This window comes from Lathamus discolor, chromosome 4 (assembly GCF_037157495.1).
Source record: "Lathamus discolor isolate bLatDis1 chromosome 4, bLatDis1.hap1, whole genome shotgun sequence".
NCBI classification, from domain to species: domain Eukaryota; kingdom Metazoa; phylum Chordata; class Aves; order Psittaciformes; family Psittacidae; genus Lathamus; species Lathamus discolor.
Window position 1 is genome coordinate 107,019,771 of NC_088887.1, and position 20,841 is coordinate 107,040,611.

Below are 20,841 nucleotides of genomic sequence, written 5' to 3' on the forward strand. Positions count from 1 at the left end.
GGTTAGAGCTTCCGTACAATGAGAGTAAAACATCTGACCTGTTTCTAATGGCTACAAAATTGATCTGGGGAACACAGAGATGTGATTCCTTTTAAAAGTAGCTATTTTCTGCTATTTTCTGTTAAGGGAGCCTACGCATCTGTCCTTCCTACCACACATCTCCAGAGAACGCAACAGCCATCCCACACCCTCCTCTGCTGCGGATTGCTCAGCACTTTGTCCCATGGTAATCTGTAGGAGGAACTCAACCCTCCTGTTAAATACTGAGGGCTCAAGAGATTAATTCTGTGGCATTGATTACTCCAAAGCACATCAGAAATCGGAGCTCATTCCCAGCAGCTTATTATCATTCAGGCAGTTACAGGTGCAGGCAAAACAGCAGTTTTGAGGGAAGAAAGTGATCCCACGATAATCAGAACTCTTACAGGCAGTTTTGTTTCCATGTTTAATAGAGCTTTTTTTTTTTCCTTTCTCCATATCAAGCTTTCCATCAAAGGCTTTCAAACATTCTATAAAGGCAGCTGAGTGTTACATCATTATCACCCCCATTTTGGAAAGAGGAAACTGAGGCCCCCCAAAAGTTATTTGAGCAGTGTCAAACAGCAAACCCCAGCCCAAAACAGAAATGGAATCAAACCCTCCTGGCAAAAATCCCCTTCTCCAACTACCTCTATTTAGTTGCTATGCATCTTTTTCTCTTACTGTAAAAAAAACCCCAACCAGTCAAACAAGAGAGAATGGCAACGAAATCGCAAGCTTTGACATACTTACTTCCATACCACTGGTGTTAGTACAAAAATAAAGATTTTTATTAACTAGTTTACAAAAATAAGGTCTATTGGATCACACAGGATCTCACCACAGGGGTTTATTTGACTTTGGAAGATAAAGCCTGTTTGAAACGTCTCTTTAGATCTTGCATGTTGGGAGACTTGGGCCGAGGGATGATGGATGCCCGCCTCCTGTCCGTGCTGCCGGCATGCTGCAGTTTGCTGAGCTCCTTGCACAGGTACTGGAACACATCGCAGACGCCCTGGGAGTCGTCACTCGTGGAGATCTCCAAGAACAGGCTGCCCAGTTCATTCGCCAGCTGTAGTCCCTCCTTCGCCTGCACTTGCCGGGCGTGGAGGAGGTCAGCTTTGTTCCCCACGATAATGATCGGGGTCCTGGCGTCCGGGTGGACCCTGCGTATGTGCTGGTAGAGGGGCCGAACTACCTGGTAGCTGCTGTAGTCTGTGATGGAGTAGACCAGGAGGAAGCCCTCTGCCCATTTCACGCACCAGGACAGGGCGTCCAGCACCTCCACACAGTCCTCCTGCACCTGCAGTACAACAGACAGCACAACTTTGGCATCAGGCAGTGAAAGCATAAAGCCTGTAGCATAGGTGGCACCGTTAAAGAGGTCTAAAGGGAAGCCTGAGCTTTGTCTTAGGAGACCAAGCCTGGCCTTGGAGGAAACGGGCTCAAAAGCTGAGCCTTCAGGTGGCAGAGAAAAGCGGCTGGTACCTGGATGCACCCCGGCGTGTCCTGGATCTGCACGGCAACGTGGTCACCCTCTAGGCGGACGAGCCGGGAGTAGAGGCTGCCTGGGGGACACAGAGCGTCAGGCACCACCCGCGGCAGCGGGACCCCGCACCGGCCGCCCGCCGCCGCCGCCTCACCTGTGTTGGGCTCGTAGTCCCCGATGAAGCGCTTCGTCAGGAACCGCACGATCATCGCTGAAACACAGAGCGGCCGCGTTAGGCGGGACGGATGGGCGCGCACGGCAAGGGAGAGGGGCACGGACCGCAGCCCCGGCACTCACCGCTCTTGCCGACGCCGCGGGCACCCAGTACTGCCAGGCGGACCTGGGGGCCGGGCAGCCCCGGCGCGCACTCGGCGATGGGCGCCAGTAGGAAGGGCTGGGACATACTCGGCAGGCGCATGGGAGGGGCGGCCCGGCGGCTCCGCTCGGTCCGGTTCCGCTCGGTCCCTGCCGGCTCAGGCAGCGCCCAGCGCGGGCGGCCGCCGCCGGCTCTTAAAGGCTCCGGCGGCAGCGCCGTGCGCGGGGCCGCCCCTCGGCGGTACCGCCCCCCGCCGCACCTCCCACCCCCCGCAGCCCTCCCCAGCTGTGGCCCCGCTCGCTGCCCACCCTATGGCACCGCTCCCCACAGCCCCGTCCCCCAGAGCGGGGACAGCCCGGTCCGGCCGTGCGACCTGCGGCCCGGGTCGGGGCCGGCACCCCAGCACCCCGCCCTCCTCCGGGGCAGGTGGGAGGCAGCACCAGTCTCGCGTGTTGGGGAGGGTGCACCTCCACCACTGCAACAGGCTGCGGCTTCCCGCACCCTCCCTGCAGCGGGGATGTGAGTCAGGATTGAGAGGAAGTGGTTTATTCTTACACTCCGGATTATTCTGTTTCCCACACCTGGACACATCCCTCCAGAGCCAGTGTTGAAATCCCAGACTCTGGATCAAGCAACAGCCAGTCCTGAAACCAGAGTGGTCCACAGGGCCTCGAGGTCTGGATTAGGCTCTTCAGGTTTTTAAGGTGGAATAAAGTTTCAGAGAAGAGAGGTGGCTCCCCCACGAGCCTCAAACCTGCCAGCAGCAGCATGGATGCTTTCATCTCTACAAACTGTTGCCCTGGCTCCCACAGAACAGCTCCTGCTTTGCAAGTGTGTTAAGTGTTTACAAAATAATCCATTCAGGGGCTGCTTTATCAGGCAGATATGTAACACAAGCCAGCAGGAAACAACACGGAGGGTAGCAGACTGGCACTGGAAAGGAGCCAGATGGGTCTGTGGCTTCACAGCTTGTAACCACACAGGGATGGAGCCACCGTGGTAGCTGCAGGGCTGATGCTCAGGGCAGCACTGGTCCTGGATATCCACAAGCAGCCAAGCTGAACCTCAGCAGAGCTTTGTACTGAGGCTGTACATGGTCACCTTCCCCTCCCCTTCAGCACAGCTCTTGAAGATTCATGCAGTGACAAGTCACGGTTTTCCTCACTTTCCTCTTGTCCTCCCTCTTACTTTCTCCCTACAACCATGAGAGTCCAGGTACTGACCTGCTGTGTGTTTCTTCAGACATCCTCACTTCAGTCCCTCTAGTGACACGAAAATTCACAACAAGGAATGCTGCCAGCTCTGCTCTACCAGTGAAGATGGTCCTGAGAGAAGAATCCTTGATGCCATGAGGACAAGGATGGGGAGGAGCTGCTCCTTGCAGATAACATCAAGGCCACTTTTAACCTGAAAAACTGATTGCCTCTAGAATTTCTACTTCCCCATCATGCCAACAAGCCTTTATTTTTGTAAACAAGATTTCTCTTTTATCCCTAAAAGCGTTTGGCTTCCAGAGGTTGGTGCTGTTGTCATCTGCTCCCACTGCCATGGTATTTTGCTTTGGCCTTGCTCACCGTGTTAACACAGACTGTTTTTATACATTTCTTTACAAGGAGCTGTTGGAGCACATTTAACTTGCCCTTGGAAGAATGCCACCAAAATGAGTCTGTCCCAGGCAGCTGATTCCCAGGTGCTGAGTTGTGAATGTAGCAGTATTAAGCAATCACCAACCACAAAACTCAAGGAACTCCCCGCTTCTGGGCATGCTGCCTCGCCTGCTGCTGAGAGCATCCCCAAAGGGCAAACAGTGATAGTCAAGCACAGAGATGACAGCACGGAAACACAGGCAGGACACCCAGCAAATGAAGCGATTTCCAGGGATCAACGGGCTGTTTCTCCATCACCACCTAACTCTGGTGCAGCAGAAGCAGCTCAGTAGGCTGAAGCAACTGGGGCTCAGATTAGCTGTCCTCAAGACTGTTTCCCCTGATACACACAGCAGAAGATTACAAAAGCAGTTGTTTGTATATCCTCTTACAGCTGCTTACCTGCCTTCTCCCTCAAGGAATGGGGCTGAAGGTGTTTGAACATCCCCCACCCTGCTCAGGTATACACACTTCAACTGCTTCCTCCTGGGGTCCTCAGCCTGCAACCCCTCTGCACAGGCATGGTTCCTCCTCCCCAGTCCTTTCTGACCTTTCACTGTCCTCCCTGGCCAAGCACAGCATTAGCACTAACTGCCTGTACAGCCCTCAGGGAGCCTCAGGTCTTGGTGTCAGTGACAGCCTAAAACAGATGAAGCTGACAGCTCAGAAGGCTTCCTTGCTTCTTCTCAGAGAGACAACAGGAGATATTTGGCAGGGTCTTCGGCAGGGAACCAGCTGCAAAGTCCAAGGCAGTAAAACCTGGTTAGGAGCCGAAAGCTCAGCCCCCACCTTGTAACTGAGCTCCGAGGAACAGAGACAAAGCACTACACTGAAGCATAACAGCTTGTGCTAATCTATAAGCGCTTTATCCTTTCACATGTTGTATAGGGACAAGCTGTGCACCAGCTCTGGGATAATGAAGCCTCTGTACCAGAAGAGGACTGGAAGACAGGCAACATTAATACTGAACTTCAGCAAAACTGACTTGAATTGATTCCTGAATCCTAGCAGTTCAAGGTGTGTCCAGTTACATGCGAAACCTGCAGCTTTGCATATTCCACAACAGCTCTCCACAATTCGAAGTATCATGGAATGAAACAAAATTCAACTGTCACAGTGTGAAAACACCCTCTCTGTAGCTGGCAGGCTCACTGCAAGATTTTGCTTTCCAGGCACAGCCTGAGAACAGGGGTGTAGACAACCAGTTACAGCCAATGGGTTTAAGTGTGTATAACCCCTTCCAGAGCAAGCCAAAAGGGGAGATAAACCTGCAACCCCAAACACCCTAAGAAAACATGCTTCCTTCACCCAAGGGGGCAGAGGCTGAACTGCCAAAATCACTCACTCCCCTCCCAAATCTTCTGCAAGTTCTGCACATACTTAAAACTATTCTACCAAGAAAAACACTTTTCAATTTAGACACTAGTTTCATGACTGAGAGTGTCCTGACAGGACTTCCACAACTTTTCACAGATCTACACCTTTTGTCACAACTGTGCTAAACACATGGGAAGCAAACTTCAATAGCAGGTACTAAGACTGATAAATACCTGCGTTGTGCTGCTGCAAACTTTAGACTACCCAGGAAAACTACCACTGCACCAAGGACAACTAACAGGCAGCATCTATAAACCCAAGATAGATTAAGCTGTAGCTATCTTGTCCTGCTTTCAAACACTCACCCCTGCTCAAAAGGCCACCCTCTTCCTGTACAAACCAGCTTCATTTTCAGTCATTTCTGGGAATCCTGACCAAGGAAAGCATTCCCTCCTTTTGCTACCAGCCCACACACAACTTCCAAACACATTTATGAGTATCTACTGTCGGCATAGTGACTCTAAAAACACTGACAGTAAATGGATTGAGAACTGTTGTAATGCACAGCTTCTCCAGAAGCACAGCTCTTAAATGAGATCCCAGCATGCTGCCTAGTCTTACTATTCCAAATTGTTGAAAATAAATTCAGAAGTTTATTACTCCCTACCACTTACAGTTACTGGTAACCATCCCATCATGATGTTACAGCTAATTCACTGCAATCCTGACAGTTAAGTACAAACCAAACACGGAACCAAATAACTTAGACAACCATGTGAAGAAAATGTAAAAACACCATCACTGAAGATTGTACCCAATGAAGCCTCCCACTTAATTCCTCCTTTCCTAATACAAAACGATGCTTATCTTGTGAGCCAAATAGGGATTTTAAATTGCTGTGGAAACTGGCAAGCCAAAGATGATGAAGGTCTAAGGCTCAGCATACAGATGTAGCTGCTTCAACAAAACCCTGCCTGGTCATAAAAGCTAAGTGCATAAACTGTGACAACAGAAGTTAAGATTCATCAGCCTTCCTTCAGGAGATGGTGGTGCACTCTATGTCCAATACGTATGGTGTCAAAAGACACTATCAGCATCACCCATCAGTCTGCTAAAGGAGAAGCTTTGTTCCATCTTCTTCAAGGCATTTCCAAAGTCATTCCAACAATACAGCCTGTTCTATCTTCTGAAATGGAAGCTTGGAGAAACTTCAAACATAGCATCTGCTCACTGGGACTTTGAGCATTCAGTACCTAAAGCCTGTCACCCTTAAATACCAGGCCAAGCCATACAATGAATTCAATGTCCAAAAGCTGCATTCCGTGAGAACGGGAACACTCACAATGAAATGGTAGGTAAGAGCAAGCAGCCATTCATCCTTTATCTATAAACCTGTACAGTTTGACACTTATGCTTAAGGCACCTCAGAATTAAGGGCAAAAGCAAACCTCATTCTTTCCCAAACTTTTTAGCTGTCCTGCAACTACCTATTCAACAATTTTTAACAGTCAATACCTGCAAATGGCTTGAGGTCACTAGTTTCTCTAATGCTGCTCTACAGGCAGACATTACTGGCAGCTAAGCAATGCCTTACACCACATTTAAAAAGGTAAAATATTACTTATCAATACCCGCAACACAGCTAAGCTTGAGTTTATGCACTTTCAAAGCTAACCAAGCAGATCACCCTCAGCACTTTCTTTAGCACTCCTCACAGTTTCAAACAACGCTCACAAAAATAGCACTGGTTGGTTAGTAGTCAGCTGAAGACTTCTTCCACTTAAACGCTGGGTTTTGTGAAGGAAGTAGCAACAGATCAGTGGGATGACAGGAACGAGTTCGAACATTCAGGGAAAAGTTTAGATTCAACAGACATGAAATAAACATACAAAATACAGTGTTCAGCCATGAGAGCCAATTAAAATGGTAAAAATCAAATCACAAAGGCTGGCAGTTTTGGAATTAAAGCCTTATTTCTAAACCACTATTATTTCATAAGAATGCTTATTGGCCTGGGGTGTTCTAAAACCCCTTTCTTCACAGGTTCCAGCGGCAAAACACCAAAATCTGCTTGCAGCCATTTCTTAAGAGGCTGCTTTCAAAAACTGTTTCCACAATTCTTTGGTATTAATTTGAGGCCCCTTAACCAAAAGCTTCTACCAATGGAATCTGAAGCTTGTTATCCCTTTTCCCAAAAAAAAGGGATAACATATATATACCTTTTTCACAAAAAAAAAAAAGAAAATAAACTTCCTGTACAACTCTTTGCACATGTCCTTAGTTTACTGGTGAAATATTCCACATTCTCTCATATCGCCTCACGATCATCACTAAGCTTTAGCAAGTTTCAGTGTTCCCAGGATTTATGGTGTCTATGAATGACTAAACTGATAAGCAAAAGCTGTGGATGATGTAAATGACCAAGCACAAAGTAAGGCAAGTTGAATAAACAAACTTCAGTAAAACAAAAGGTTTCTAAAGCACCTGTTAAAAAAACCTAACAACCAGCCCTGAAGAAATTAGCCACAATCACATACACTTGTCCAAAACCAGATCTTTAATTTACTTCTTTTAAAAGTGCCTTATGCCATGAATTCATAGGGAATTGGCTCCAGCAGCTCCGGGTCCTTGCCATTAGTTCTCACGAAGTGTGCTTCTCTTGGTGGAGCAGGCTGTAAACAAAGAAAAAAAAACAAACTCATGACACTAAAACTCAAAAGCAACCTTACAGAAAATTAATTTTGACAACCACTGAGCACCTTATTTTATTGACATTACAGCAATTTTACCGTTAACAGTTTCTTTGCACTTTGATTCAAAGAACAGCAGAAAAAAATTTATCTGCTAGGAACTGTGTGTGACTTTGCTGAATGTAAAATCCCTACACTTTACCTCCTGCAATTTATTAATCTAAACTAACACAAAGTGTTAATGTACCCTGCAGTTCCACAAGCAACAACTGTTATCTCACTCTCTGAAGTCACGCTATTTACTGTTTTCTTCAGGGTTACAACAAAAATTGCTGTAGCTAAAGTCAACTAAATCAAAGTCAACACTACTCCTAGAAATCAGCCAAAGCTTCTGCTGCAGGTCAGCAGAACAGGAAGCACCTGACCCTTTGTTCGCAGCCAAGGCTGACATCTCCACCCAGGAACACCACAGGTCTGTTCAGGTACCAAACATATCGGACAGCTCAGAGGCAGACACACTGAATGCTGCCACTCTACTCTGAAAGAAAAACCACCAAAAGTAACTTGGGTTCACAGTCCTTTTGCAGGAAGTGAGGGTGGGAGCAACAAACACTTCCACACAATCTGCCACAGACATGGGGTTTTCAGAATAGGTGTTTTTTTGGGGAGGGTTTGTCTTCAAAAGACACAAAAAGAGCTCAGAAAAAGTGTAGCATTGATATGTTGGACGAACACAACATTTTACTCAACTGGTATGGTTTTACCTGTTTGAGGGGGCTTTCTGTGAACTGAATCAACCATGTGCCAACTACAACAAAAATATTACCTGGCGTTTCAGTTGAACCCAAATGCCTTTTTCTTTTGCTTCCTTTTTCTTCCTTTCATTCTCCTTCACACGCTGCAGAAAGCTGTCTCTGCTCTTGGAATGTTTAATATGCTCAATGCGCACATTGATTCTCTTGGCAAGAATCTTACCCCTAAGAAAGGAAATCAGTTTTAATTTACTGCACTTGAAAAAAAGGCCACTTCAAAGCTAGTTTTATGGGCCTTAGAGGAGTAACTCCATAAGCAAAATCACAGATAATTTTTCTTTAAAGAGCAATCACTCAAAATACATTGCTGCAGATGCAAACCATATATAACTTTGGTAACTGAGAGCTTATTAATATATGATAATGTGCTGACAATTTTGGATTAAGATTGTGGAGAACATGTAAATTTCAACCTTGTAGCACACAAAGAACTGTGTTAGTATTGTACTCCAGTTCCTGGAAAAAAACACCAGTTGCCCTTTTCTGTCCAAGCTGTTCAAAAATCTAGTGAACAGAGCTACAAGCTAATACTTAAAAGAGCTTCAGTACCAATGTGAGATTTGGCTGAAAAGCCCCGTTAGGTAATGTCACTTTGTGTGCTGCTCAATAAAAACTGTTTCCTCTGACAGGATCCAAGTCAAATAAGCATCATTTGCTTGGGTTATAAAAAGGATATACACTTTACCCACCTTGAATGACCAATCAAGACAATAGCTGTCTAACTGGCAAAGTGAAAGGAGGGTGCAATTACAGATCAACTTTCATAAACACTAAGTTTCAGGAAGTGGAATTTCAGTACTTACTTGACCTGCTTGTTAACAATAATGCCCACAGCATGCTGAGTAACATTATATACCCTTCCAGTCTTGCCATGGTAACACTTGTGGGGCATACCTTTTTGAACAGTACCCATACCCTGTTAAGAGGTAAAACAAGAATAAAGTGTAAACTTTAACTTGGGGAAGGGGGGAAAAAAAACCCAAAAAGCACCAATGACTTTTCTTTCAGAAGTTATTTAAAGTACAGATTTCAAATTACTTGAGATTCATTTAAAAATACTCACATTTTATCTGTACATTAGATTTTATAGCCATGCATTTGTATCTGAAGACTACCAAACTTTGCTGTGACACTTCTGGTTGCTTTCAGTGTCGGTGAAATGACTGATCACTTTGCTTTCAGCAAGCAATCACATGAGACAATCATCATCAAGCTCCAGTGTATCAAGAAGTATTAATCTTAAACAGTGCAGTTCTCAGAAAGTCAAACAAAAAGCAAGCAAATTACACACCATCTCCTGTATGATGGCTAAAACTCTGCATTTCAAATGAAATTAAAGGATTCAACAAAGCAGGTATCCTTGGTGAAAGACTTTCAGATTCACTACAACTTTATTTTGAAAGTACAGCGGATTTTAAAGGACAACTTATAGAAAATACAAAGTGATAGAAAATGCTTCTTCACTTTTCTCCTGTATTAATATATATGATGTATCCTTACATTTATTTCTTAGTTTCTAGTTTTAATATGGCTTTGCAATGACAATCCCTGTACATTCTTATTTTAAGTATAGTCCTACAGTGACACAAGGTCACAAGATGTAACTATCAGCTACACCACCATAACGGCTCTTCTGAGTAGAAAGTACAAGTCAGGCAGAACAGAAAATCTACTAAAATGATGGGGTGGAGGGGGTTCCTTTCAAAGTAGCAGTAGTAGGCACTGTACAGCAATCCCAGTATTAGATGGCACCCTTCACTCATGGTTTTCAGCTGCACATGGGAGTAACAAAGCACAGCCAAATATTTATGTATGTATATGCACACACACACATGTATATAAAAATAAAACTCTACATAAATCACTGTGACACTGAAGTGTTACTTCTGGTTCAGTAGCACTGTTGTCCCAGTACCGCTTCAAAAGTGAGTAGCAAGTACTTGTATATGACCCAAGTAACAACAACAAGAAAGATCACCTCAAGAAACTGGCGACTGAGAAGAATGACACTACTTTAGCTTTTAACTACACAGCATTATAGAAAGTACCTTGATATCAACTATATCACCCTTCTTGTAGATGCGCATATAGGTAGCCAGCGGGACAACTCCTGTTAAAAGACACAGATTTGGAAACTTATGAAGCCCCCAATTTCACACACACACAAAACTGGGTGGGAAACAGTATTTCAAATATAAATTCAATTTCAAAAACACTGAGAAATCAAACCATTTTTTAAAAGCAGTAATTACCTCTTCACACACTTTTAATTAAGAAAAAAATAAAAATCCTACTAACTCAGGAAAAAAATACAGCTTTACTCTCACCCTCAGTGCAGAAGCTGGAAAGGCATTAAGTTATCTACCACTTTGTTGTGAACACAGCTGTTCTCAGTGCACATTGCTAAGAAACAAAAAACTACATTCTGTAACTCTTGAAATATTTTCTTCACCTTCAAATTAATTCTCAAGCACTGACAGAATCAGTGTTGTTACTGTCAAGCAATCAGAATCCAATGTATATGCTGCAAAAGCTGACAGTTTACTTGTGTATCATGCAGCAGTTTTGAGCCCAAATTGTCAGAAATCCTTTGGCATAAGCCACTGTTTTACGAATGCTACCTAGGCACTGTTAACATCCAACAGGCAGTGTTCTTACTGAAAGGTATACTCACCATGTTTGCGAAATGGCCTTGAGAACATGTAACGTGTCCCCCTCCTCTTCCCCTTTGTGTTCGTCATTTTGGCTTATTACTGTAAAAAATGCAAATTATTCAGAACCAGGAGTTGACTAAAAATCTGACTGACAGCATTTCCAGACACTTCAGAAAAATCAAGACTTCAAGCTAATTCAGAATGACACCACTTCCAAATTGCTGGGTCTATTCAAGCAGTGCCATTAGCTTAGAAATCTACAGAAAGCAGTATTTTTAAAAAAGGACCACAGGGTAACTCAGGTTAGAATGGATGATAACAGGCTACCTAGCTCAACCTGCTCCTTAAAACAAGATCTACTATGACCAGGCCAGGCTGTGCAGGTCTTTGTCCAGTCAGGTCTTGGAACTCTTCAAGGATGGAAAGACTACTGCACAGCTTCCCCTCTGGGCAGCCTGGCTGGAGGCCTTTCTCATGATTTAAAACTTCCCCCTTGCACCCAGTGTGAGCTTCTCGTTTTACCTCAAGCTATTTGTCTCATGCTTCTGCCTTATGGCCCTGCCAACCACCATGCCTGTGACACATACGGCTCCTGCCATATGTTCCTACCTTGCTCACAGGGCCATCAAGTGCCCCCAAAGGCACCTCTGTTCCTGGTGGACTATACCTTGTTGCCTCAGCCTCTCCTCACACAGCATACACAAGGCATGATTCCTGCCCGTGGCAAGGGCCTTGGAATGAACTGATTTTAAGGTCTTTTTCAACCCAAACCAGTCTAAGATTCTGTGATTTACGGGCCGCTATGTCACCTGGTACAAGGCGCGCACATGCTTACGCAGAACAGACGCCAACCCCCAGGCCCGTCAGCGAAAGCTAAGCCCCGCTGCTCCCCATGTCGGGGCCTACCTCGGGAGGCTGACACAGCCCCCCAGGCTACGCAAGGCCGGGATGATCGGGCCCGCCGCCATGTGTGCCACCGGCCCGGGGGAGCCCCACACCTGCACTGCCGCTGGCCCCAGCGGCTCCTCCATCCCTCAGCAGCCTCCCGGCCCGGCGCCCCGACCCACGCCCCGCAGGCCGCGGCCCCCTCACTCCCTCAGGCTCCTACCACAGCAAGACCTCGCCGCCCCAGTCAGAGCCAGCGGCCACTCAGCCCCACCACCAGCGCAGCGGGAAGGGGCCCGGCCGCCCTCCCGGAGCCGCGGAGGCACCTGAGGCCAGCAAGCAGGGCTCAGCGAACCTCACCGTGCGTCCTACAAAATGGCGTCCCGGGACGAAAGGAAAGAGGCGGCGCCGCGGCCGCACTTAACAACGGGGCCTTGGCGGGGCTGCCCGAGCCGCGCCTGAGAGAAACTCCGGGGAGGCGCCTGCCTGCGCGCCTGCTTGCTTGCTTGCCCGCCCGCCCGCCCGCCTGCCTGTCTGCCTGTCTGCCTGCCTGTCTGCCGTGAAGCCGCTGCAGGTAGCTGTGGGGCACAGACCGTGATGGACAAAGACGGGTCTGTCAGGCTGAGGTTTGACCCGTTCGCTGGAGCAGGGACAGATACCGGTTTTGTCACGGCCGTGAGACGGGGCTAAGGGAGGCTGGCAGCGGGCTGGCAGGGAAGCGTTGTCTGTCAGGGATCCCAAGGAGCGAGTGCTGTGTTGGGGTGGCTGGCCTGCTGTACATAAGGAATTACATTTGGTCATGTTAACTATACTAAGCCCACAACATTAAAGAAGCCCACATTAAAGAGTCCTTAGGAGGCCATGAAAATGATCAGAGGGCTGGAGCACCTCTCCTGTGCTGACAGGCTGAGAAATTTTGGCTTGTTCATCCTGGAGGCTCTGGGGAGACCTTGGAACAGCCTCCAACGCCTAATGGGGCTGAGAGAAAGCTGGAGAGGGACTTTTTACAAGGGCAGGTAGTGATAGGACAAGGAGGAATAGTTTCAAACTGAAAGAATGTAGACTTAGATTAGGTGTAAGGAAAAAGTTCTCTAGTGTGAGGGTGATGAGACACTGACACAGGCTGTCCAGAGGAGTTGTGGATGCCCCATCGCTGGCAGTGTTCAACCCAAAGCTGCCTGTAGGTCTGTGGGAGCCTTTTGCTTCTGTGTGTCTGTTACAGCTGCCTCACTGGAGACCACGTAGTCCTGGACAGGAAAGCATGGTAGGAGAAGCAAGCCAACAGCAGAAGCCAAAAGGCTGCTCAGGTTTAGGGTTTCTTATTATTATGGGTTTTCTTATTACTATAATGCCATCATCTCCAATTGGTGTGGCAGATGTTCCACAAAGATAAATTAGGCATGGATTCTCAACAAAGAGCCTTTATACAGCCACAGGTTGCATCAGCTGTGTGATGCCTGAAGACGGAGCGGGCTGGTGAGCCGCTTCCAGAGCTGCCGGCGTGACTCACTGTGTTTGTGCATCGTCAATATTCGAGCAGACAGGATCATCATGGGAAGCTGATTGCAGGGAGTGAGTCAAAAGAGGGGGCCTCCTTCCCCTGAGCTAAACACGCAGGGACAGTTCAAAACTTGTCTCGGCAAGAAGTTACCCTGCTACAGGAATTTCTGTTTTGAGTGAAAGCAGCACTTATTTAATTTAGGGGAGGGATGGTTACTTAAAGCTGCATATAAAAACATACTGGATCTTCTGACTAACTTCACAGTTATTCTAATGTTGTCTTGCAAAACTTAAGCCCTTTCTATCATAATTTTAAAGCTAGTTTAATGTTTATGGATTGCAAGAATGGATATGGAGGACTAAATACACTATCAGGTTCTGCCTGCAAAGCTAGCAGGCAGGGCATGTTACGACAGACAGAGGCCTTGTCTCCACATGAGACCTCTTGGAGTAAAGTATTATATTTAGAAAAACATGTCTGTATTCCAGCTCTGTACCATGAAAATTCTAGAATTTGCAGCACCTGATATATCTACACATTGAAAATCTGTATCATTTAATATGCATTCAGCCTAGGAACCATGAAACTTCTCCAAGCATGAAGATAGTTATGAGCCTGAACAGCTCTTAAGCAGGGAAGCATATTGGCAACAGATAGAGAGATGTCGGGGACGATATCAAGCAAAGTAAAGACAGGAAGCCAAATCCTAAAAGGCATTATTGAATAAAGGGAGATAGGCATTTTCAGTGAGCTGAACACCTTACTTTTGCCAAGGGCTGACATAGAGGGCATATCTCCACATGGAGCACGAAGGAGAGGGCAAGAAACTTCACATGTTAAAACTCCTGTCCACATATAGAGCATATAAGTGCAATTTGTAAGGGAGCAGTAACTGTGAACTTAACTGAACTCTCCTTTACTTGGGGCTAAGGAAGACATTCAGGATTTGCTACATTTTTTTTTCCTGAATAATTGCATGATGGCATATTAAACATTTTAGTAATGTTTTTATTCATAAAATTGACCTTGATTAGAACTTTCTGGGATCCTTGTTCAGCTCCACATTTCGAAGAAACAATCACGTTTCAATGTTTGTTGGCTCTGGGCAAGCTGTCTGGGTCTGAACGAGAAGTCCATCAGTCTGTTCTATCTACCAACATTTCATACACGCTTTCCCCAAACTGTGGCCTCCTGAGCACTTAAAGGCTGCAGAGCCTTTGTATGTTGCTCACAAAAGGATTTCTTAATAAAGGCTGTCTCCAACTGATAAAGCTGCACAAGTTGTGGGGTGAGTTCTTGGCTGGAAACTGGAGCTAGCAGCCAAGCAGACATGGGGGAGACCTGCAGCTCTACATTCCAGACTTAAGGTGCTCCCCTTACTGCCCTGCCTCATTCCCTCAGAAACCCTGGCTAAACTGCTCTTCCTTCATCAAACTGCAGTTGTAAGATTCCAGTTTCTCTTAGGCTGTAGAGAAAATACCACATCTGGTTCTGTTTCAGAAACACATCCTCAAGACTGGGGTGAATGCGAGTGGCAACGCCCATCTTAACATGAAGATCTAAACCTCCATGAAGGTCCCAGGTAGGTGCTCCACCCATTAATGTGCTCTGGAAATCTACTACACCATGGTAGACTGTGTTTTCCTCCCACTCTCTCTGGCTTGGAGGTAGAGCAAGACAGGGAAAGCAGCTTCAGTGAGAGCCAATTCAAAGTTGCTGGGGAAAGGAGCTTGAAAGGGAGGGCTCATTAGAAGTCAGAGGAGTGGGGGCTAGATAAACATCACTTTGTTTTTCAGAGTGGAAAGTACCATGCCAAAAAAATAAATAAACCCCAAACATTTCCTGTCCCCAGGCTCCCAGTCAGGATTCTGGTATCTTCTCTGGGAGAGCCCCATTTTTTTTCTGACACTTCTCTGCAGCATCTGGCCAACAGCTCTCTCCAAAGAATAAACGTGCTATGATGATTCTGCACATGGGGTTGTCAGGAATCCTTCACTGAAATTTTAATGCACAGTGGGATCTGGCTCGCTCCTACACTCAGAGGACCAAGTGATACACAGAGAGATCTGGAGTGTGACATTCCATTTGTGTTAGGTTATTCAGCAGGGGTGTGGAAGGAATTTAAATTAATGAGAGTTTGTAAAGGGCTCTGAGGTGAAAAAGGAAAAATATTCCCCTTCAGTAGGGTGTAGATCTCCCGTGTTTCACATGATGCATTCATTACATGAAAAAAGATAGCTAATTAGGACTGGAGCAAAATTTTAACAGAAATAACTGAGAATAGGTGTTAAATAAAGAGGATTGAAATCTGCAGTTCCTCTTGTGGTAACACTGCAAAATGAGGAGTCTAAATTGAAAATCAAGATTGTGAAGTTAATTGGCTACCCCATCCATATAAGCACTTTTGATCAGAAAGTTACTGACCAAAGTCATCTATGTCACCTCTTGAGCTGACCCTTTTGTTCTTCTCTTTGCTCTTTCCAAAGGAATTGAGTTATGTGGCATCTCAAAGTCATGCTTCTGCTCCCTTTCATGAACTCTTTAGCTCCCTGATGATTCTCTCTCTAACAAAATTTTATTTCTGGTTGCCCAGTCCTTACCCACAAAACCCGCTCTGTAAATATAAGCCTGAGCCTAGTTTCATGGGAATTAAAATGAATAAGAGTTGAGTTTAGGCAGCAATTCCATCCAAAAATGGATGTACAGACAGACTCCTTCAATGGGTCTGCTATGGAATTGCAGAGGTGCCTCTACAAGTGGCTGTACTGAGCTGCATTGCTGCTGAGGCATTCCATGGAGAGAGGAATGGGAAATTCCTTTCTCGAAGACACAGCACGTCTTTGAGAGAAATACAAAGGCAAAAACTGCATAGACCAAGAATTGTGATGGGGCCCACCATGTCATACGTGGGGGAAAATTTTTGGTACACCGAGGTTACATATATATTAATTCAAAATGTTACTAGATGCAGGTAGATTGATACTGAAGCCAAATAAATGGCCTTTTTTTCCATCATTGTCTTGACTGCCACAGAAAATCTGATATATGAACAAGTTCTGTCATGCAGCTGCTTATTTGAGTAACATGGCATTCTACTTGTATATGTACATCAGTGAATACGGAATTACTGACCATGCAGAAGTCATCAGGATCTTCCAAGTACTCTGTTGTGTAACTGACCAGCTTCTCATGGGTACCAAATAATACAATCAATTTATCAAACTTCATTCTAAAAGCAGTTAACGTCCCTTTCCTACCTTACTAATGGAGTGGCTTCTCAGGAAGCTGGTTTCCTCAATGCATCATTTTCTCAGATTCCTCGTGGTACCACTGTTTTGAGGTCACCTGTCCCTGTGTAACCTCCCCTGAGTCCAACCCATCAAGCTAGGTACAAGCAACTCCTCACATTGTCAGCATCAGCTCGCTGTTTACTTAGCTGTTTTCACTGCATGCGATTAGCCACGTTGGCTGACACAGCTGGTAATTACACATACCTTTTGCTCCTTTTTCATGGCAGAACTGAGCTGCTGCGAGAAGTAAATCTGCATAAGATGGGGATTTTTGTGGAGCTTTTCTTTTGATAACATATTGAATACAAATATAGAATTAGCATTAAACTATGTTTTTAAAAATCTGGTTTTTCACAATCCCCATTAAGCTCTTTGCTGGCCCTCTTGGGAGCTGTTCACTATATTTGAAGAAACACCTGGCTTAATGATTAGGAATGTACTGCTATTTTCTCTTTATTTGTTCATGTCTGATCTTACATATACTTTTAGCTGGAAGAACAACAATGCTTGCCCTTTTTCTGTGATTGTTTATACAGAAGAGTACCCCTTTACACCTTCATTGTACTAAACTAAATAATCCAGGCTCTTGGAGCCTCCAGACACATGGCATGCTCTGTGCATTTGCTCTCATTCCCACACATCTCTCTTGAGTATCAGTGACCAGATTTGTACACATTAGTCCCAGTTAGCTTACTTAATGTGCACCCATTATTTTTGAGATGCTTCCTGTTATTACTGAAATTATCACAGTCCACAAAACATAAAGATCCTGGGGTTGATATTTTGTTTGTTTTGTTTGTTTTTGCTGGCTGTAGATGTTTCAGTGCTTGTCCTTAACCTGCCAGCCGGGAACTAGGAGACAACGTTTTCATCTTAAACACTCAGGAATGGCAGGCCTCAGTGATTTTGTTGGCACAAGGTCAGTTCTCACACATTGATGATTTTGCTCAGGTAAAACTTGAAGTGTCTTCGAAGATCTTTTGTCTATAAGGAATAAACAGGACAGAATTGGCCTTTAATCACTTTAAAATAGATTGGCCAAACCAAAATAAATACACTGTAAGAAAAGCTGCAGGCTGGCAAGGGCCATATTTAGTTGACCCTTTCCTCATCTGATTTCTAGCATATGACTATTTTATTCACTATAAAGTATAATTTTAACAGAAGCTTAACCTGTGCCAATTAGTCTTTCAAGACAGGCTTAACTTCGGAGGGCAAAGTGATTCAGCTTTAAGTAGATCCCAATATAAACTTTGCTGCTGAAATGTGATACCTGATCTAAAGTATCGTATATAAGAACAATTTATTGTAATAGCACACTGAGTTTGAACTGATGAAATCTCACTGAAACTGTATTACAAAACTTTTTTTTTGGTGCTAATTCTCAGGTGAGTTTGCAGATGACACCTAATTGTTGGGAGTGGTCAAATCCTTGGAGGGCAGGGCTGCTACTGAGAGGGACTGGGACAGGCTGGAGAAATGGGCTGCAGCAACCTTGAAGTTTGGTACAGGCAAGCACAAAGTCCTGCACTTGGGTTGAAATAACTCCACACAACAGGACAGGCTGAGGGCTGGCTGTACAGGAAAGGGCTTTGCTGAAAAGCACCTGAGGGTGCTGGTGGATGATAGCAATACACCCTTGCTGCAAAGTCAGCTACATCCAGAACTGCATTAGCAAGAGGTTAGCCAGCAGGGCAAGGGATTCTTCTTCTCCATTTGGTACTTGTGAGACTATACCCGGAGTATAAATCCTGATCTGGGCTCCTCGGGACATAGAAGACATTAATATACTGAAGCAAGCCCAGTTGAGAGCCACTGATGTGGTCACAGGACTGAAGCACAGGGACATACAAGAAGCTGGAAGAGCTGGATTTGCTCAACTGGCAGAGAAGGAAATCTTCTCTCTCCAACTGTTTCATGGGAGGGTGAGGAGAAGACGGAGACACACACCTCTTGGGTGCACAGTAGAAGGACAAGAAGCAATGGACAGAAGTTAGAACATGGTAAATTTCTGACTCAAAATAATAAAAATGTTTCTAACGTAGAAGTGGTCAAAACTTCAGTTGGGTTGCTCAGAGAGAATGTGGAATTCACATCCTTGGAGCTATTTAAAGCTCAACATGGCAACCTGATCTAGCTGAACCTACTTTGAGCAGGGGATTGGCTTAAAGACCCCCATAGGCACCAGAGGTGGTCTTGAGTCTATGATGATTCCGACTTCTCAGCATCAGGTGCTGTAGTTTAAAAAGGCAGCATGCCTGAGGGATGCAACAACACAAAGTAAAAATGTGGGTAGAATCATTCTCTACTCTATAAAACATTCCATGGCTTTGTACTACTGTATAGGCATCTGAGGTAGCCATTTGCATTTCTTATTCTAATCAGAGCCATTAACATAATTGTTTTTAATTGCTTATGAAATGGCAAAGAACCTTGCTGAAAGGAAAGGGCTATATAAAATATTGCTAGTTTTATTTCAAAGTCCTTGTTTTCTACTTAGTGTTAGCTGAATTCCAGTAAGCGCAAATTGAAATTTATCTCCAAACTATGCCAAATTGAATTTGTTTTTCTGTATGAATACATAAAGACAAAGTAGAATGTTTATGATTTTAATAGTGCTACAAAATGATCTTTTTAATAATGCATGAAGTAACCAGAGTTATTGCAAACTCAAGTATTGAGCAGATTGTAACAACCTTTCAGTAAACATTATTGTCTTACTCAAGTTCCGCAGATCTTCTGGATGCTAAAAGAAAATCCTATCCTGCCTCCATGGCCTCTTTGTGAAAGAAAAGAAGAATCAAATACAGAAACCACAAGAGGAAAAAGCACACTGTTTCCTGCACCAAAGCACTTCACATGTGATTATAAGTCAAATTATATATTCTTTCCTCAGTGCTTTAGCAGAGTTTGAGTTTGTGGTCAGAAAATGCCAGCCTTCACTGAGTAATGTGCTTTTTGCAGGCCAGCCAGCTTTCCAAAATGGGAAAGTCTGTAGCTCCTGCAGTCTTACACATACGAGTATCTTAAATGATGAACCTGAGGTACAGATGCTTTAAAACAGTTGTATTAAGAAAACAAAATGAAAAAACAAACGTGCTTTTATTTTCACACTGTTTTGAACATTTTCAGTCCTGCCATCATGTTTTTCAGTTTTCTAGCTTATTGAGCCATAAACTTATTATAATAAGCAAAAGGTAAATTTTTAAAGTAATCCTCATCACCTGAACCCTGGAGCTGTGGTTGCAAGGGAACTATCAAATGTCACAAGGTTTGCAATGAGAGAGAGTTGGCTATGCTCTGACAACTGCTGTCAGTGAGGCAACAACAGCTGCTCTGAACAATCACTACAGCCACAAAAGAACAAATTAATGGTCAGTCAAGGAGAAGCAAAATGGAGAACAAAGGATAAACTTGACCAAGCTATGACCAACCAAGGGTAAACTAAACCAACCTTCCCATATATTTAATAGGAATAATAGCACTTATTTATGGACCTGGGTTATTTTCAGTTATCAATTCATTAATATTTGTGAAATGCTGTGGAGTCCTTCATGGAATATGCAAAATAATGCAAAATGTGAGCTAATTAGCTTATGTGCTGCTCCAAGGCAACCGCAGCTTGTCTGAGGAAGGGGGGTTGTGTAGATGAGGGGGCAAAACAGGGAAAAACAAACACAGGGCAAATGGCAATAAGATGTGTCGCAGGGGAAGAAGAGGAAATGAAATTGTAGGGGACATGTAAGGAGGAAATGAGGCCACATGGGACAAAGAGGTAATGCAGTATAGAGACACAGGCACAAATCTGTATGTAACTGAGCTTTGTTACTACTGCTGCTCATGCAGTAACCTGTTGTTTGTTGTCTGGTTTGGGTTTTGTTGGGTCTTTTTGGTTTTCCATGTGTGTGGTTTTTTTTTTTGTTTTTTTTTTTTTTTTTTAAGAAAAAACTAAGTATAACCAGAGAAAAAGAAGTATAACCAGATGGGAGTATTTAACTGACCATCTGCAAGTACAGAGGCATTTTTCAGGGTATAAATCTTCCAAGAGAAGAAATCAAAAGCATTATACTTCTGTATTGCTGATAGAGTGAGCATTGTTTGAGAACTGATTGCAACATGCACTTGAACAATAGCTTTAGATCAGCGGAAGCACAAAATATGGCTGTGACATATGTTTCAATTAAAACAAAAATAATTAACCACCCGTTAGTGTCATGAAAAGC

At 44.6% G+C, this 20,841-nt stretch overlaps 2 protein-coding genes, 1 long non-coding RNA gene and 2 other non-coding genes across 10 annotated transcripts; 1 reads left to right on the plus strand and 4 right to left on the minus strand.

The window, feature by feature from the left end:
• Nucleotides 1-785: 785 nt before the first annotated feature.
• On the minus strand, nucleotides 786-2,021 carry RASL11A (RAS like family 11 member A). Of its 2 annotated transcripts, XM_065675856.1 has the most exons (4): nucleotides 1,805-2,018; nucleotides 1,662-1,718; nucleotides 1,507-1,586; nucleotides 786-1,321 (listed from the first exon to the last, which is right to left on the minus strand). In XM_065675856.1, exons 1-4 carry the CDS (start codon nucleotides 1,923-1,925, stop codon nucleotides 869-871), a joined length of 711 nt encoding a protein of 236 aa, XP_065531928.1. In that variant the 5' UTR covers nucleotides 1,926-2,018; the 3' UTR covers nucleotides 786-868. The 2 variants fall into 2 exon arrangements, with proteins under 2 accessions (XP_065531928.1, XP_065531929.1); XM_065675857.1 differs by lacking the exon at nucleotides 1,662-1,718 and having other exon boundaries at nucleotides 1,805-2,021.
• A 5,304-nt stretch (nucleotides 2,022-7,325) lies between these two features.
• Nucleotides 7,326-12,294, minus strand: RPL21 (ribosomal protein L21). Of its 2 annotated transcripts, none has more exons than XM_065678483.1 (6): nucleotides 12,188-12,294; nucleotides 10,963-11,041; nucleotides 10,337-10,398; nucleotides 9,092-9,204; nucleotides 8,303-8,453; nucleotides 7,326-7,458 (listed from the first exon to the last, which is right to left on the minus strand). In XM_065678483.1, exons 2-6 carry the CDS (start codon nucleotides 11,027-11,029, stop codon nucleotides 7,369-7,371), a joined length of 483 nt encoding a protein of 160 aa, XP_065534555.1. In that variant the 5' UTR covers nucleotides 11,030-11,041; nucleotides 12,188-12,294; the 3' UTR covers nucleotides 7,326-7,368. The 2 variants fall into 2 exon arrangements, with proteins under 2 accessions (XP_065534555.1, XP_065534556.1); XM_065678484.1 differs by lacking the exon at nucleotides 12,188-12,294 and adding an exon at nucleotides 12,051-12,147.
• LOC136014208 (small nucleolar RNA SNORA27) lies at nucleotides 8,900-9,032 on the minus strand. The gene has a single exon (XR_010612552.1). It is a non-coding gene; the product is annotated as a small nucleolar RNA SNORA27 (small nucleolar RNA).
• LOC136014195 (small nucleolar RNA SNORD102) lies at nucleotides 9,429-9,503 on the minus strand. Its single transcript, XR_010612540.1, has one exon. It is a non-coding gene; the product is annotated as a small nucleolar RNA SNORD102 (small nucleolar RNA).
• Nucleotides 12,295-12,361: 67 nt separating the features above from the next.
• On the plus strand, nucleotides 12,362-20,546 carry LOC136013919 (uncharacterized). Of its 4 annotated transcripts, none has more exons than XR_010612450.1 (4): nucleotides 12,362-12,401; nucleotides 14,829-14,910; nucleotides 17,434-17,537; nucleotides 19,345-20,546. It is a non-coding gene; the product is annotated as an uncharacterized LOC136013919 (long non-coding RNA). The 4 variants fall into 4 exon arrangements; XR_010612449.1 differs by having other exon boundaries at nucleotides 12,368-12,453; XR_010612451.1 differs by having other exon boundaries at nucleotides 12,383-12,438.
• The last annotated feature ends 295 nt before the right edge of the window (nucleotides 20,547-20,841 follow it).

Bases quoted from the DNA above. Each gene is read 5' to 3' on its own strand.
- RPL21 (XM_065678483.1), bottom strand. From the start codon at position 11,029: ATGACGAACACAAAGGGGAAGAGGAGGGGGACACGTTACATGTTCTCA. The intron at 8,454-9,091 runs GTAAGTACTGAA...TTCCTTTCTTAG, and splicing joins ATTGTTAACAAGCAGGTCAA to GGGTAAGATTCTTGCCAAGA. The intron at 7,459-8,302 runs GTAATATTTTTG...CTTTGTTTACAG, and splicing joins GGGTTCAACTGAAACGCCAG to CCTGCTCCACCAAGAGAAGC.
- RASL11A (XM_065675856.1), bottom strand. From the start codon at position 1,925: ATGCGCCTGCCGAGTATGTCCCAGCCCTTCCTACTGGCGCCCATCGCC. The intron at 1,587-1,661 runs GTGAGGCGGCGG...TGTGTCCCCCAG, and splicing joins GGACTACGAGCCCAACACAG to GCAGCCTCTACTCCCGGCTC. The intron at 1,322-1,506 runs GTACCAGCCGCT...GTTGTACTGCAG, and splicing joins ACACGCCGGGGTGCATCCAG to GTGCAGGAGGACTGTGTGGA.